General features: G+C 30.8%; 1 protein-coding gene across 1 annotated transcript; it reads left to right on the forward strand.

The window, feature by feature from the left end:
• The first annotated feature begins 13,678 nt into the window (after window positions 1–13,678).
• Window positions 13,679–15,303, forward strand: LOC122503262. Its single transcript, XM_043613737.1, has 3 exons — window positions 13,679–13,835; window positions 13,926–14,560; window positions 15,199–15,303. The coding sequence occupies exons 1-3, from the start codon at window positions 13,679–13,681 to the stop codon at window positions 15,301–15,303; spliced, it is 897 nt and encodes a 298-aa protein (XP_043469672.1).

The raw sequence follows: 15,303 nt of genomic DNA on the forward strand, positions 1-15,303 counted from the left end.
TATCTCACAACTAGAGGTGTTTCACAACTGGAGACTCTCCCCTATTTATAATTATAATATACTAAATAATAACTATTAAAATTTCTTGTTGATTAGTTTTAGAATAATGAAAAACAAAGACCGCATAAATTAATTGCTTAATTTAAAAAATATACATCGATAAATGTAAACCTAGCGCCTTTGCTCCACTCTCCCCTATTCAGTTTCAAGCCATTATAATTAATTTTTTATTTTGTCGTCCGCCATATTGGATCCGCCATTTAAAATTTTGAAAAACTAATGTTAGATTCGTAATCAACGACCCCAGAAACCTTAGAGTACCAAGTTTTATAAAAAGCCATTAAACATTTTTTCAACACACTTTTGGCCCAAACAGTGGAAATCTCGTTGACAGCCAAGGGGTTAATAAATAATTTAAAACTTTAAAAAAATTAATTCTTTTGGCATATTCGTGTTCTTTGATCTCAAATAATAAAAGTATTTGGTTTTGGCAAGCTCAATTGGTCTATCAAAAGTTTTTTTATGTTCTAAAAAACGAAATTAAAAATGGTAATGTGAATTTCACTGGTTCTTCGGAGAAGTTATTCAGATGAGAGTTATTTAAAAAAAATCAAAAGGATTTGAATTTTTCCGACCCTTCCATTTTGAAACAGAAACAACTCAAAAATGGCGGATCCAATATGACGAATGACTTTTTAACAAATGATGAGATTCGCCTGAAACTATTTACTCGGGGGTTTTAGGGGTCGCTGGTAAAGAATATGATATTTGTTTTATAAAATTCAAAATGGCAGATATAATATGGCGGATGACTTTTTTAAAAAATGGTGAGATTCGCCTGAAACTATTTACTCGGGGGTTTTCGGGGTCGCTGATAACGAAAATAACATTTGTCTTTTAAAAATCAAAGTTATAGTTATTAGTAGTATTAGTTATACTAATTTGTTCATTTTTTTGTCTAAGAAGAAAATAACATACTTAAAAAGAGTATCAATAAATTAATGAAAAATACATGATTCGACGTGTGTGACCCTGTATAGATTTAAAAAAAAGAATAAAAAAATTTTCGATATTTTTTTTTTAAATGAGTAAATTGTGATTATTTCCTAATCTAGAAATAATTATCCATATAATGTTTGTCCAACAAATTTTTAATAACGAAAAATCAGTAGTCTTCTGAATCAAATCTTCCACATTAAGATAATAAATTTTTCAAGTTGCCGACTATCTGTATAAGAGATAATTCTAAAAGAGGATCCGGTACGATTTTTCTGTTTGAAAAATTGGAATCTGGAAGTTATTTGAAACAACTTTCCACCAAGTTTGTAGCGGTACATTTTACACTCTTAGATTGAATCAGTCAAATTTGACTAATTCTCAGTCAAAAATGACTGATTCAATCAGTCCAGACCCGCTCACTGGCGGACCAGTCCGTTTGACTGATTCAAACCAATCAATTACTGTTATTGATTGAATCAGTCAAAAACACTAAAGAAATCAGTTGTTTTGAATGATTAAAATTTTTGTACCGTAAACTGGGGCTATTAGGAACACCAGGGCTATTAGGAACAAAATTCTGTTTTCGGGTGGAGTTGATGCTATCGGCGCCGTTTATCGATAAATTGTGTTACTTGCATTTGAAAAATTGTTGCTGCGGTAACCACTCAAGCGGAATTAATTGCATTATGTTCTGCGATTACAGAAGCGTTATGGATAAAAAAAATTTTAAACGACATTAAAGTTGAAAATGTAAAAATTAAAATTTATGAAGATAACCAAGGTTGTATTGCGTTAATTAGAAATCCATTGAATAACAAAAGAGTTAAACATATCGATTTGAAGTATCACTTTATTTGAGATAATGTTGTAAAGGGTTTAATTGAACTTCATTACATTGATAGTAAAAATAATCAAGCAGATTTTTTAACAAAAGGTTTACCAGTTACACCCTTTACAAGGTTTGTGAATTTAATAGGTTTAAGAGAATAAGTTTAAAAAAAACACTTTTTTAGCGAGGAGGGGTGTTGTAAAATACGCTAAAATTAATTAAGAAGTTAAGAAGATTCTTATATACCTTAAATAGGTACGTTACTGTCTACGAATACCTAATCGTCATATTTTGTCAATTTGGTAGTCAGTCGACAGAGTCACTCTGAACTGTCCAGAATTAATCTTTAAATATATTATCTTTATTGTTATAAATTGAGTTGTTATTTATTTATACCTAAGAAAATAACAGCACTTAATTTGGTTTTTAGTGTTCAAAGATGGTTCGAAATTGTAAAAGAGTGTTGGTACCGACAAGTCACAAAAAACGACTAGTGATTCCATCATCGACCTCTTCTATGATAACAGCATTTTCGAAAAAATGCGTCTTTTTTTTGTTGTTTAAAATTCCAGCTTTGATCAAAGCAATTATTTAACCCTTCAATGTGCTCGCCAAAATCAAGAAAAGAAACAAAAAATTAACCCATTAACGCCCAAATGTCCAAAATTTTTGACTGAAGTTCAAGGTAAGAATTTTTATCCTAAATGATTAGACTTTTAAAAACCCTTTAGTACTAAGAGGTATTAAGTTTCGCTCTTTCAGAATCCGGGGTCAAAAAAGCATTTCGACCATCAGGGAAACCAATATGGCAACCAAAATGGAGAAAATACCGAAAAAATAGTAAGGTTTTTTTTTGAAACACGCTTTTCACAACAATAAGATTTTTTTGAGCGGGTCTCATGTATGCTATAGGTGGATAAAATAGTTGTACTTTCGAACTGTGTACTTGACAACTTGAAAATTCAAGATGGCGGATCCAAAATGGCAGAAATATCAGAGCAAAATACTTGATAATTAGCGAATGCATCATCAATATTCAAAACTTGATTTAAATCATCTAAAAATTACTTCTTGGGGGTTTTGAGAGTCGCTAATTACGAATATAAATTTTAATTTTAAAAATTCAAAATGGCGGATCCAATATGGCGGATAAAATTTTTTTAAAATCGATAAAATTGCATGAAATTACTCATTTGGGGGTTTTTGGGGTCGCTGATTACGAATATGAAGTTCAATTTTAAAAATTCATAATGGCGGAAATTTTTTTTTTAAATAGATAAAATTGCAACACCGCCGATTTCTGATCTATAGTTCGATATTGAACAGAGCCAAGTATTGCCATTTTCTGTATCCTCAGTAGCTTGTTTTTGATATAAAACTCACGAGACAGCTCGCAGCCAGGTTTGCTGTACGTAAGTTCACTTAAATTTCTCGGGAAGGAAATATTTCTCGCACTTTACATTTCTAGTCGTTTCGTGAAGGGTTTTAATTTATTTTATAGATAAGAATGTGCTTATTGTTGCTTTTTTAAGTGTTTTTAAATATCTGTTTATATTTTGTGTTTCCATTGCATTGAATTGCGTACAAATCATTTTTCGCAAAATATCATATTTGGGGTAATGTGCAACACTTTTTTTGGGGTGGACGTAACTACTTTTTACGTGCCATAACTGCGATTCACATGATGAATAAAAAATTATTTGTTATTTTTCTTTAATTATATTCCTTATTCAGTTATGAATAAATAAAAAATTAAACAAAAAAAAATTTGTTTTCTTTGGTAAAATCTCCACTTTTTAGAGGTCAACTGTACCTTAGAAAATTTTTTTGGCAGATTTCGATTAGTTTACATTAAAAAAGCCTAAAATTAATAATTAAAGAGATTTTCATCGATATTTATGCATAACGTACGTGAATTTTACTGGTGTTGCACATCACCCCAACTTTTTTGGAAAATGCAAAAACAGACGTTTTTGAAAAAGCGAAAAATTTGTAGGAAATATTTAAAATTCTTAAAATCTAATAATGCAGAAATATTCTATTATAATGCCTCTAAGTCATTCAATTTTGAAATATTTAAAAATTTAAATATTTGACATGTTTTTTGTCCAACGAAAAAAAACGTTGCACATCGCCCCACAACACCCTACAACAAAATTAAAAAATTAAAAAATACAGAAAAATATTAAAAAATTGTTCAAAAATTTTTTTAAAAATAAAGACAAAGTTAAGAAACTTTGTCGTACTCCACAGAGTGAGTGTTGAGCAACTCCAGAAAAACGTGACGGTAACAAACAAAATAAAATCTACAAAACAACTAGAAATTTATGAATTTGTAGTATTCAATTTTTAAAATTGCACTTTTAAAATTCGTAATCAGCGACACCGAAAACCCCCGAGTAAGTAATTCCACGAAATTTTATCTATTTTAAAAAGATTTTATTCGTCAAATTGGAACCGCCATTTTGAATTTTTTAAATTAAACTGCATATTCGTAATCAGTGACCCCGAAAACCCCCGAGAAGTAATTTTTAAATGATTTAAATCAAGTTTTAAATATTGATGATGCATTTGCTATTTATCAAGTATTTTGCTCTGATTTTTCTGCCATTTTGGATCCGCCACCTTGAATTTTCAAGTTGTCAAGTACACAGTTCGAAAGTACAACTATTTTATCCACCTATAGCAAACATGAGACCCGCTGAAAAAAATCTTATTGATGTGAAAAGCGTATTTAAAAAAAACCTTACGATTTTTTCGGTATTTTCTCCATTTTGGGCGCCATATTAGTTTCCCTGGTGGTCGAAATGCTTTTTTGACCCCGGATTCTGAAAGAGCGGACCTCAATACCCCTGAGTACCGAAGGGTTTTTAAAAGTCTAATCATCTAGGATAAAAATTCTTACCTTGAAATTCAGTCAAAAATTTCTGACATTTGGGCCTTAATGGGTTAAGGCAATATTTCAATACACAAAAAAGTTGCAAGACTTTAAAGTTGAAATCTGTTCCAGTAGTATAGCTAGGCCGGTTCTACGTCGTATCGGTAACGTAGATCCCTACTTACCGACCGCGAGGGTAAGTTACCGACCGTTGGTGGGGTATATGTGGGTAATTTACCGACCGTTGATGCGGTATAAGTATCTGTCGTTAGATGGCGTTGCTTAGAAGGGTCTAATTTGCATATATTTAAATTAGTTAACCCTTTTAATTTGCATATATTCAAATTAGTTAACCCTTTTAATTTGCATACATTTAAATGCTTAGTGGCCAAAAGGCTAAATTGTCATTTTGCTAAACCACGCACAGCAAAACTGTTTTACCGACTGAGTGTTTCGAACCTAACCTCTTACTGTGTAAAATTTTAATTTAGCGAAATGGCAATTTAGTCTTTTGGCCACCAAGCAAATATGTGGATACATTACCAAGCGTTGGTGGGGTACCTGATTTGCATACATTTAAATATATAGCAAAGTTACTGAGCGTTAGTGAGGTACCTGATTTGCATATATTTAAATTAGTTAACCCTTTTAATTTGCATACGTTTTCTATTGTTTATTATTTAACTTTTATTGTTAACCCTTTTAGTTTATGTAAATTCCACCCACTATCCACCCTTTTGGATGTAGAATATGCAAATACCACCCCCTCCCTCCACCCACTCACATATGTTAAATTTATTGCTATTAGTTAACCACCCCCTCCCACATACCCAATTTTTTTTCTTTATATGTATATTTCTAATACTACCCACCACCACCCACTTAGTATAAACCAGAAATTTCAAAAATCGTATAAAGAACCGCGAGGGACCAAGCGTTCGCGAGATACCGCGCAGGCGTTGTGGGTAGTGGAGTTTTTGGAAGGTCTTAAAAAAGAAAAAAAAAGGTCATCAAATTTTTTTTTACTATTGATCCCAATTTGTTTATAAACAAAGTTATCAGGTTTCAAATTTTTGTTTAAAACTAAATATTTGTTGAAACTTAAAATTCTCTTTTCCCTTCCTGCTATGTACAAAAGTAACATTTCAGCTACCTCTGACCCTATCATAAAAATACTTTAAACTTTCTAATTTTTTACAATCTTTCAACACGTAGTGGGAGAAAATTTTTGCCAATTTTTCGCATAAGCATCAAGTCCACCTGTCATTGTGAAAACAGTTCTCTTCGTAAAAAATTGTCTCTTCGTCAAAATATTTGTTGTATAGTGTAGTGAAAATTGGATTTTCATAAACTCTAAGAAACAATGGTATGTATTTTGTTTATTATTATATAAATATATATTTCTTAGTTTATATAAATAATTATTATAATATTCTTATTAATAATAAAAATTTATTTTCTTATGTATCAGGACCCTCGATTAAATAAGCCACGAGTGATGAAATTGAAAGTGTTCAATTGTGAAAGGATGAAATTAAGCAGAAAATGGATGGTATGTATAAATAATTTTACCACCATATATATTACAATAATTTAAAGAAATAAGTACTTTTTCAATTAATAAAAAAATATATTTCTTTTCCAGCATAAATTCGCCCTCGTAAATATCCTGGAGGGAGTAATAGGGAATAAGCGTCCATGGAAATTTTTAGGCAAGAGGGATATACCGAGAAGAGATGAAAAAAGTCTAAAACTTGTCTGGAATAGGTGGGATGTACCACCATCACCACCACCACCATTACAACCACAATCACCACTAACACTATTACAACTACCAATACCACTACTACTACTACTCCTACCACCACCACCACTATCACTACCACCACCACCAACGTCACCATCACCACCATCGTCAACATCAACAGCATCTACATCAACAGCTGACTTAATATGTTACAGTGAACCTTCACCTCATTTAAGACCTAGGAAATTATTGTCCCCCATTCGCTCCCCAAAGCATTTACCCTACTTTCCTCCACTTAGAAGTCGAACCCCTCCCTTGAAATTGAATTAAATAAATATATATTTATTTTTAAAAATTTTTTATATATATGTTACTTTTGTGTTTTGTATATTTTATAAATAAAATATATTTAAACTATTATTAATAAAGTATAAGTGTCTATAAATGAAAAAAAATATATGTTAATTTTTGTTTTGTATATTTTGTAAATAAAATATATTTAAACTATTATTAATAAAGTATAAGTGTCTATAAATGAAAAAAAATATATGTTAATTTTTGTTTTGTATATTTTGTAAATAAAATATATTTAAACTATTATTAATAAAGTATGAGTGTCTGTAAATGAAGAAAATGTGTTACATTATTTTCCTCCAATTTAAATTAATTTTTATGTTTTGAAGTAAATTAATAAATGAAAAAAATAAATAAAATAATTTTAAAATATTTAAAAATTTTTTAAATAAATTTAAATAAATAAGTCGACTTCAAAAGTAGGTTAATCAACAGGTAAGTTATCATCTATAGGTATGTTTCCATACTATGATAAAATTACCATTTGTAGATAAATTTATCTTTCATTGATACAACTACGGATGTTACCCATGAATTTCTACTTTACCTTCCAAGTAGTTCATCATGTTTTCAATACTCTCCGTCTACGGCGGTAGTGCAATAGTGGGTGAAGTGTTAGTGGGGGAAGTTACAGGAGTGGGAGTAAGACCCATGGTAGGGAGAAAGGTTACCTCAGGCAGTTCCCGAGCCAGGGACCGTCATTCTGTTTTAGGAATCACCTTCAGCAACATCTCCAGCTCCAGCCTGCCTGCTACCTGGAGCCTGCCTTCCTGCCTGCTGCCTATCTGCTTACCATTACAGTTGCAGCAGTGTCAGTCAACTGGCTCGCGGTCGTTGTATTAGCAGTATCAATCAACCGGCTCGCTGTCGTTGTATTAGCAGTAACCTGTCTTCAGCCTACCATTGCAGTTGCAGCAGTATCAATCAACCGGCTCGCGGTCGTTGTATTAGCAGTAGCCTGTCTTCAGCTTGTCTTGTATGAGCATTGCAGAAGTTAACGCAGACGTTCGATTCTGTTCATTTCGATTCTGTAGGTTTTTTTTATTATATGTATTGCATATCATTATATTATCAATTCTTTTTACTTATTACAATTGATTTTAATGTATTACAGATCTTCAAAGACTCTTTCCTCCTCCTACCGTTGAGGACACTACAGAAGAAGAGTTAGCTGTGGACAACTGTTAGCTGAGGACATCATTTTTCTGTTTATCTGTTTCAGCTTCTGCTTTTTTTATTTTTTTATTACCATGTCGCAAATAGTTAGAAACCCATATGCAAGAGTAGCATCTCAAGTAGTATCCCAAGACAGTATTAATGAAATTTGTACAACCTTACAAACTTTCCTTAATATTGTTCATGGTGAATTGGAATCTATTAAATCTAAAACAGGTGATGATCGTTTGATAAGCGCATCTGAGTGGCATAGTAAGTGTAAAAATCTTCTTGCTATTGTAGCAAAGTTCTCGCGACGTAGCATAATTGAGAGTCATCATAAAAGAAGGATTGAACATTTGCTATTACAAGTAGAATATTATGAATACCAACTAAATACACTTATGAAAAAGGGAGCTGGACTAGATACCTCACATGATAAAATTGAATGAGTAGTTACTGACAGGGCCTTTAACAATAAACTTCAAAACGGAAGTATTATAAATATATCATTTAGACACTAATGATTTCTTAGATGATGCTTACTCAGTTTTCAAAGATCAGGTAGAACGATTTTTAAGGGATGGACCACTAAAAGTTTACACAGTTTTTCAAGCAAAGTATAAACAAGTTCTACCTGACAATACAATAGTTTTTTAAATAAAAAGTTTTACCGCAAGTACAAAAGAAGTTTTTCCTACAACTAATTTAGATAACTTCTATAATGAAAATATTAAACAAATAACGCTACGCCTCTGTGAAGATTTTGAAGAAAAAGATTCAAGTTGGCGACTTGATTCAATTCAGAGATTAGACGTAAATTTCAGTAGATTCAATCCCATGAAGGCTGGTTCTTTTATAGATTTACCTCAATCAATTAAAGCAAAAAAAGCTTGCATTAATGTTCATAACAATGATAATGAATGCTTAAAGTGGTCGATACTTTCCGCGCTCTATCCACCTCATACTGCAAAACCCAAGTATGTTAAAAGTTATATAAAATATAAAAATGTTTTAAATTTTAAGGGAATTAACTTCCCCGTTCATGTTTTCGAAATTCCAAAATTTGAAAAATAGAACCCTATTTCTATTAATGTATATGGTCTTGAAATTCCTAAAGGAAACAAACGTTCAAAGAATGATGATGAATTTAATGTAGTTCCACTACATATAACTTCAATCAAAAAAGAAAAGCATGTTAACCTTTTATTAATTCAAGACAATTACAATAATCATGAGGTAGAGAAAGCAAAAACTAAATATCATTATGTTTGGATTAAAAATTTATCACGACTTGTAAGCTCTCAGTTATCTCAAAAGAAACATAAGAAGTATATATTTGCGATCTTTTTCAAAAAATTAATAAGTGCCACATTTGTAAGAAAGTGATTAATCAGGGTGAGATTAAGGTTATGGATCATTGTCACCTAACTGGTAAATACAGAGGTGTAGCTCATCAGTATTGGAATCTAAATTATCAGGAATTACATACTATTCCTGTTGTTTTACATAATTTGAGTGGTTATGATACTCACTTCATTATAAAAGCTATTGCGAATGAGTTTGAAGGTAAAATTGATCTCCTTCCTATTACTAAAGAAAAATATATTAGCTTCACAAAACACCTCCCAGAAAATAGTATAAAATTTAAATTCATTGACTCATTTCGTTTCATGGCATCATCTTTGGATAAATTGGCTTCATATCTGTCAAAATATACAATAGTACATTCCGAATTTGAGTCTTATGATGTTAATAAGATTCAGTTATTAACACGCAAAGGAATTTTTCCATATGAGTATTTAGACAGTAGATTGAAATTAAATGAGACACAACTACTGCCAAAAGAGAAATTTTACAGTACCCTAAATGATTCTCATATAAGCGATGAAGATTATCATCATGCACAAAGGGTTTGGTCTACTTTTAATTGTCAATATCTTTATGAGTATGTATATTTGTATATGAAAACTGATATTTTACTACTCGCAGATGTTTTTGAGAATTTCAGAGACTAATGTCTTAAAGCATATGATTTAGATCCAGCTTATTATTATACAACACCTGGACTTAGTTGGGATGCCATGTTAAAATATACATAGGTTGAGTTGGAACTTCTTACGGATATTGATATGGTTATGTTTGTTGAAAGTGGTATTAGAGGGGGGTTAGCCAATGTTCAAACAGATATGCTCATGCCAATAATCATTATATGAAAAATTATAACGAAAATGAAGATTCATCTTACATCGCATATTTGGATGCTAATAACCTTTATGGTTGGGCTATGATTCAAGCACTTCCCTATGGTGGTTTTGAGTGGGTAAAAGATGTAGATAAGTCTTTTAACTTTAATATCGGTAATGATTCAGATTTTGGTTATATATTAGAAGTTGATTTATAATATCCGCATGATTTGCATGAAAGTCATAGTGACTTACAATTTTGTCCAGAACACTCAAAGCCACCTGGATCAAAACAAGAGAAATTGCTCACTACCCTCCTACCAAAACAAAAGTATATTCTCCATTATCGTGCACTTCAACAAGCAATAGAGAGTGGTCTTAAACTTACTCAAATTCATCGAGTTTTAAAATTTAAACAATCTCCATAGTTGAAGAAGTATATCGATTTTAATACCAAGATGCGAACAGATGCAAAAAATGAGTTTGAAAAAAATCTTTTTAAACTTATGAAGAATGCATTTTATGACAAGACAATGGAGAATGTACGAAAACGTGTTGATGTAAAACTTGTAACAAAATGGGAGGGTAGGTATGGAGCAGAGGCTCTTATTTCAAAACCAAACTTCCACACACGAGCTATTTTCAATGAAAACTTGGTTGCTGTGGAGCTGAACAAAACTGAAGTGCTTATGAATAAACCAATCTATATCCTTATGATGATAAAAGATATTTATTAGAAAACAGTACAGATACTCTTGCTTGGGGACATTATAAAATAAAAAACGGTGAAAATGATTGTGATAATAATGATATTGTGATGTTAGATGTTTAAATATTTATTGTTTCATATATTCTACGTATTTATATATTAGATGTTATATTTATTTATATTATAGTATTATATATATATTGTAAAAGATTGGATGGGTGAAATATGAAGATTATTAATAAACCAACAAAATTTGTTGCCAATTTTATGTCTACTTTATTTAATAAAACCTTATACAATTGACTTACATATTATTCAATATTATATTAACTTAATAGTAAATTAAATTTAAAACAGTAACACCAATTTTATAACTCACACAAGTAAAAATAAATTCTTAAACCATTTCTAACTTTTTTCTATCTTTAAATCAAGTTAAAACCGGTTTGAAGGTTTCTAAAAAATGTCTTTATTCTCATCTACAGTCAGGTTAAAACCTGTCTAAAGGTTTTTTAGACAATATCTATATTCTATTCAAGATTCAGGTTAAAACATGCTTTAAGATTTTCAAACAATACTATTGTCATCTTGGAAAAAGACAAGTTGAAACTTGCTTAGAAATTTTTGAACCATGCATTTGACATTCTTCAAAATCAAGTTGTACGAATAAGTTTATTTGGACTATAATTCCTTCTATGTGCATTAGTAGCTTGTAATATTTCTGTATAGTTGACTAAATCATCTGAACTTATAGAATCTTCATTAGGTTTTTCTCTAAATAAAAGTTCTAGTAATCCATCTGTTTTAGTATATTTTTTCTTTCCACCTAAGTCTATGAGAGGACCATCAAAATTAATTTCTGTATTACCTATCATGAAACCTCAATCTTTAACTTTCCGCACTCTGTAAACCATATCCAAATATTGTTTTCTATTTTGATTCAACAATCTTATGAATTTATTTGTTAATTTATCGAAATCTTGTTGTTGTTGTATATTATTCTGCTCATAAGACTCTTGAACTGTTAAATTATCATTTAACCTATCGTTTTGCTCATGTATAACATCTTGGTACACTTGATTTGATAAGTTGTCAATTATAATGAAAGCCAAGTCTAAATTTGGGATGGGGATAAAAGTTAATAAGAAATATAAAAAGATTAAGACAAAGAAATCAAAGAAGCAGAGGAAGAAGGTTGCTTCTAGAAAACATGTTACTTTAAAGAAGATTGTTAATGCTGCTAAAAAGTCTATGAAATCTAATAGAAACTCTTTAGATACAATTAGAACTGCTATGATTGGTGCAAGAAAGGCTATAAAACAGTATGGCGGTAAATCTAAGATTCTATCACCTCGAATTCTTCCTATAACCTCAAAAGTTGGTGGTATTTTACCTCTTATTCCAATTTTTGCTGGACTGAGTGTTTTAGGGGCACTTAGTGGTGGAATTAGCGGTATAGTGAAAGCTGTAAATAAAGCTAATGTTGCTAAGAAAAAACTTCAGAAGCTCAACGACATAATCATACCATGGAATCCATTGCTTTAGGAAAAGGTTTATACATGAAACCATATCAACGTGGACTTGGCCTTTATATGCAACCTTACAAAGGCAAAGGATCAAATAATAAGAAAAAAATGTCAAAAAACTAATATTGAAGCTACCTCACCGTGCACTAATTGATTATGATCTTCTAAAATATTCTAAAAGTTTAAAAATACCATATTTTAGAGGAGTCTTTATGAGAAATGAATTACCCATAGGAGGACCATTTCAATATGAATCAGCAATAATAAATCTTGATAATAAAGAAGGTCCTGGAACTCATTGGGTTGCGTATAAAAAGGTAAACAATGAAACCGAATACTTTGACAGCTTTGGTAATCTTTCAACACCATTGGATCTCATTGTTTACCTAGGTGTTGGTAGCTGTATAAAGTATAATCATAAAAGACATCAAGATTTTGATACGTATATATGCGGTCACTTGTGTCTTAAATGTCTATGTAATCAACTTAATGTGAAGAACAGTTTCAGTCTATATAAGACTGTGTAATAATTTGTATACTTCAGTATGAAAGTAGATATCCAACATGAATGATTCATTTACTTTTACGTTAAGTGGGAACTCTTCAGTTCTAGAAGCTTCATTCTTTCCACTAATTAAACTCATATCTAATAAAAATTATGTACTTGGTTTACGTCTTAAATCAAATATGGAAATTGATTTCGAACCTGAAGACTTAATTGGTAAATTATTAGGATTTCCTCCAATAAAACTACATGCAGATACATATCATTCGTCTACAAATCTTATACAAATAATGAAAGTAAATACTATACGCGTTGAATGTAATATTACAACAGAAGCTTATATAAATGGTCAAAAAGTACATACTATGCATGAATTTTGTCCAAGTGTTCCTCCAGGATATAAGATTATAGAGATTCCAGCAAACGTCATTTACCTTCCAGTCACCGTGAAGACAATATATAATATTCAACTTCGATTAGTGGATCAGAATGGTGTTATAGCTAATTTTAGAGGAGAGACAATAACAATTCGTTTACATATAAAATCAGTGTAATAGGGATTATTCACAATCATAAAAAAAGAAAATTTGGTGGTAGCTATAAAAATCAATCAACATGTGCAAAGAAGATCAGTGTGAATATAACTCACAAGGTGTTAACACCTCAGAATCAACTATTTCTGAAGCAACTTGGTTTGAAAATCAGACATCAAAAGTATAGAAAAGAAAGAAGAAGAAGGGAGTTGAAAAATTCTATCTATTTATTTTGTGTCGTTGTTATAAGAAGAAAGATGGAGGAAATTCTCAACATTCCAGTTCCAGTGACATTTGATGAATCCATAGCAAATTATGAGATTCATAGTCATCAACCATATGCAACGTCATCTTTTAACAATAGTGATGAAATTCGAATTGTAGTTCAAAATCAAGATTTAACTATTTTACCGAGTAGTAGTTCCTTAAATATATTTAGACGATAGACGAAGAATGATGGAGTAACTTTAACACATAATCTTAGACTAATCAACAATGCTGTAGCTTATTTATTTGATGAAATTCGTTATGAATTAAATGGAATTGAGATTGATCGATGCAAATATGTTGGTCATACTTCAACCATGAAAAATTTGGTTTCATTATCACCTTCTCAACTTATCCGTGCTGGAAATGCAGATGTTTTTGAATATTCTGCTTTGGATTTAAAAATGACTTTAGAAAATGGTTATTTTAACGTGACAATACCACTAAGTATGCTTTTCGGTTTTGCTGAAGATTATAAGAATATTGTTACGAATGCTAAACATGAACTCATTTTGATAAGATCGCGAAGTGATTTAAATGCTGTTATTCAAACAGGAAATCTTGACAATAATGAAAAATTTAAAATTACAATTAATAAAATTGAATGGTTAGTACCATATATTTTACCATCTGATAGCAATAAAATAAAATTATTAAAATTTATTGAAAAGGATCCATTAATTTCTATGAGTTTTCGATCGTGGGAAATGTATGAGTATCCTTTACTTCCAGCTAGTACAAGAGTTATGTGGCAACTTAAATCTTCATCTCAATTAGAGAAACCACGTTATGTAATTGTTGGATTTCAAACTGGAAGAAAGAATCAACTCAAAGAAACATCCTGTTACTTTGATCATTGTAATATTACAAATGTAAAACTCTTTTTGAACTCACAATCTTACCCTTATGGAAATTTAAATATAAATTTTGATCAAAATCAGTATTCTATATTATATGAAACGTATGCTAATTTTCAATCTTCTTATTATGGAAAAGATGCTGAACCTACTTTAGCGATTGATATTTTTAAATCAAATGCATCTTTAATTGTTATTGATTGTTCAAAACAAAATGAGTTTTTGAAGCAGTCTGCAGTCGATGTACGTTTAGAATTTGAAGCCAGAGAAAATATACCTGATAATACAACTGCATATTGTTTCGTTATACATGATCGTATAGTTCAGTATAAACCAATCAGTGGGATTACTAAAAAGTTATAAGGAGTGGAGAGGGAAACAAAGTGGTGGGGGGTGAAGTGGAGAGGTATATAAGACACATCCCTGAAGTAGAAACACATTTCTATTCAAAAATGGAGTTCATAGTAGACGTTCAAGGTTTTAAAAAACCCTGCAATGAGTTTATTTTCAAAGAGTTGGCTATAGTTCCTCTAGAGGCAGATGCTCAACCAAGAGTTTATCTCTTTGAACCACCTTGTGCTTAGAATTCTCTACCTGGACGTTATAAAAGTGAAAACCTGTGATTAACAAACAACTATCATTCAATCCCTTAGATGGTTGGAGATGTATGTTACGATGAAGTGCGAACCATTTTACAAGATGCATTACGAGGAGCAAAAACTATTTATGTTAAAGGTTGTGAAAAAAACAGTGGTTAG

Source organism: Leptopilina heterotoma, unplaced genomic scaffold (assembly GCF_015476425.1).
Source record: "Leptopilina heterotoma isolate Lh14 unplaced genomic scaffold, ASM1547642v1 Lhet_251, whole genome shotgun sequence".
In the NCBI taxonomy this organism is placed as follows: Eukaryota; Metazoa; Arthropoda; class Insecta; order Hymenoptera; family Figitidae; genus Leptopilina; species Leptopilina heterotoma.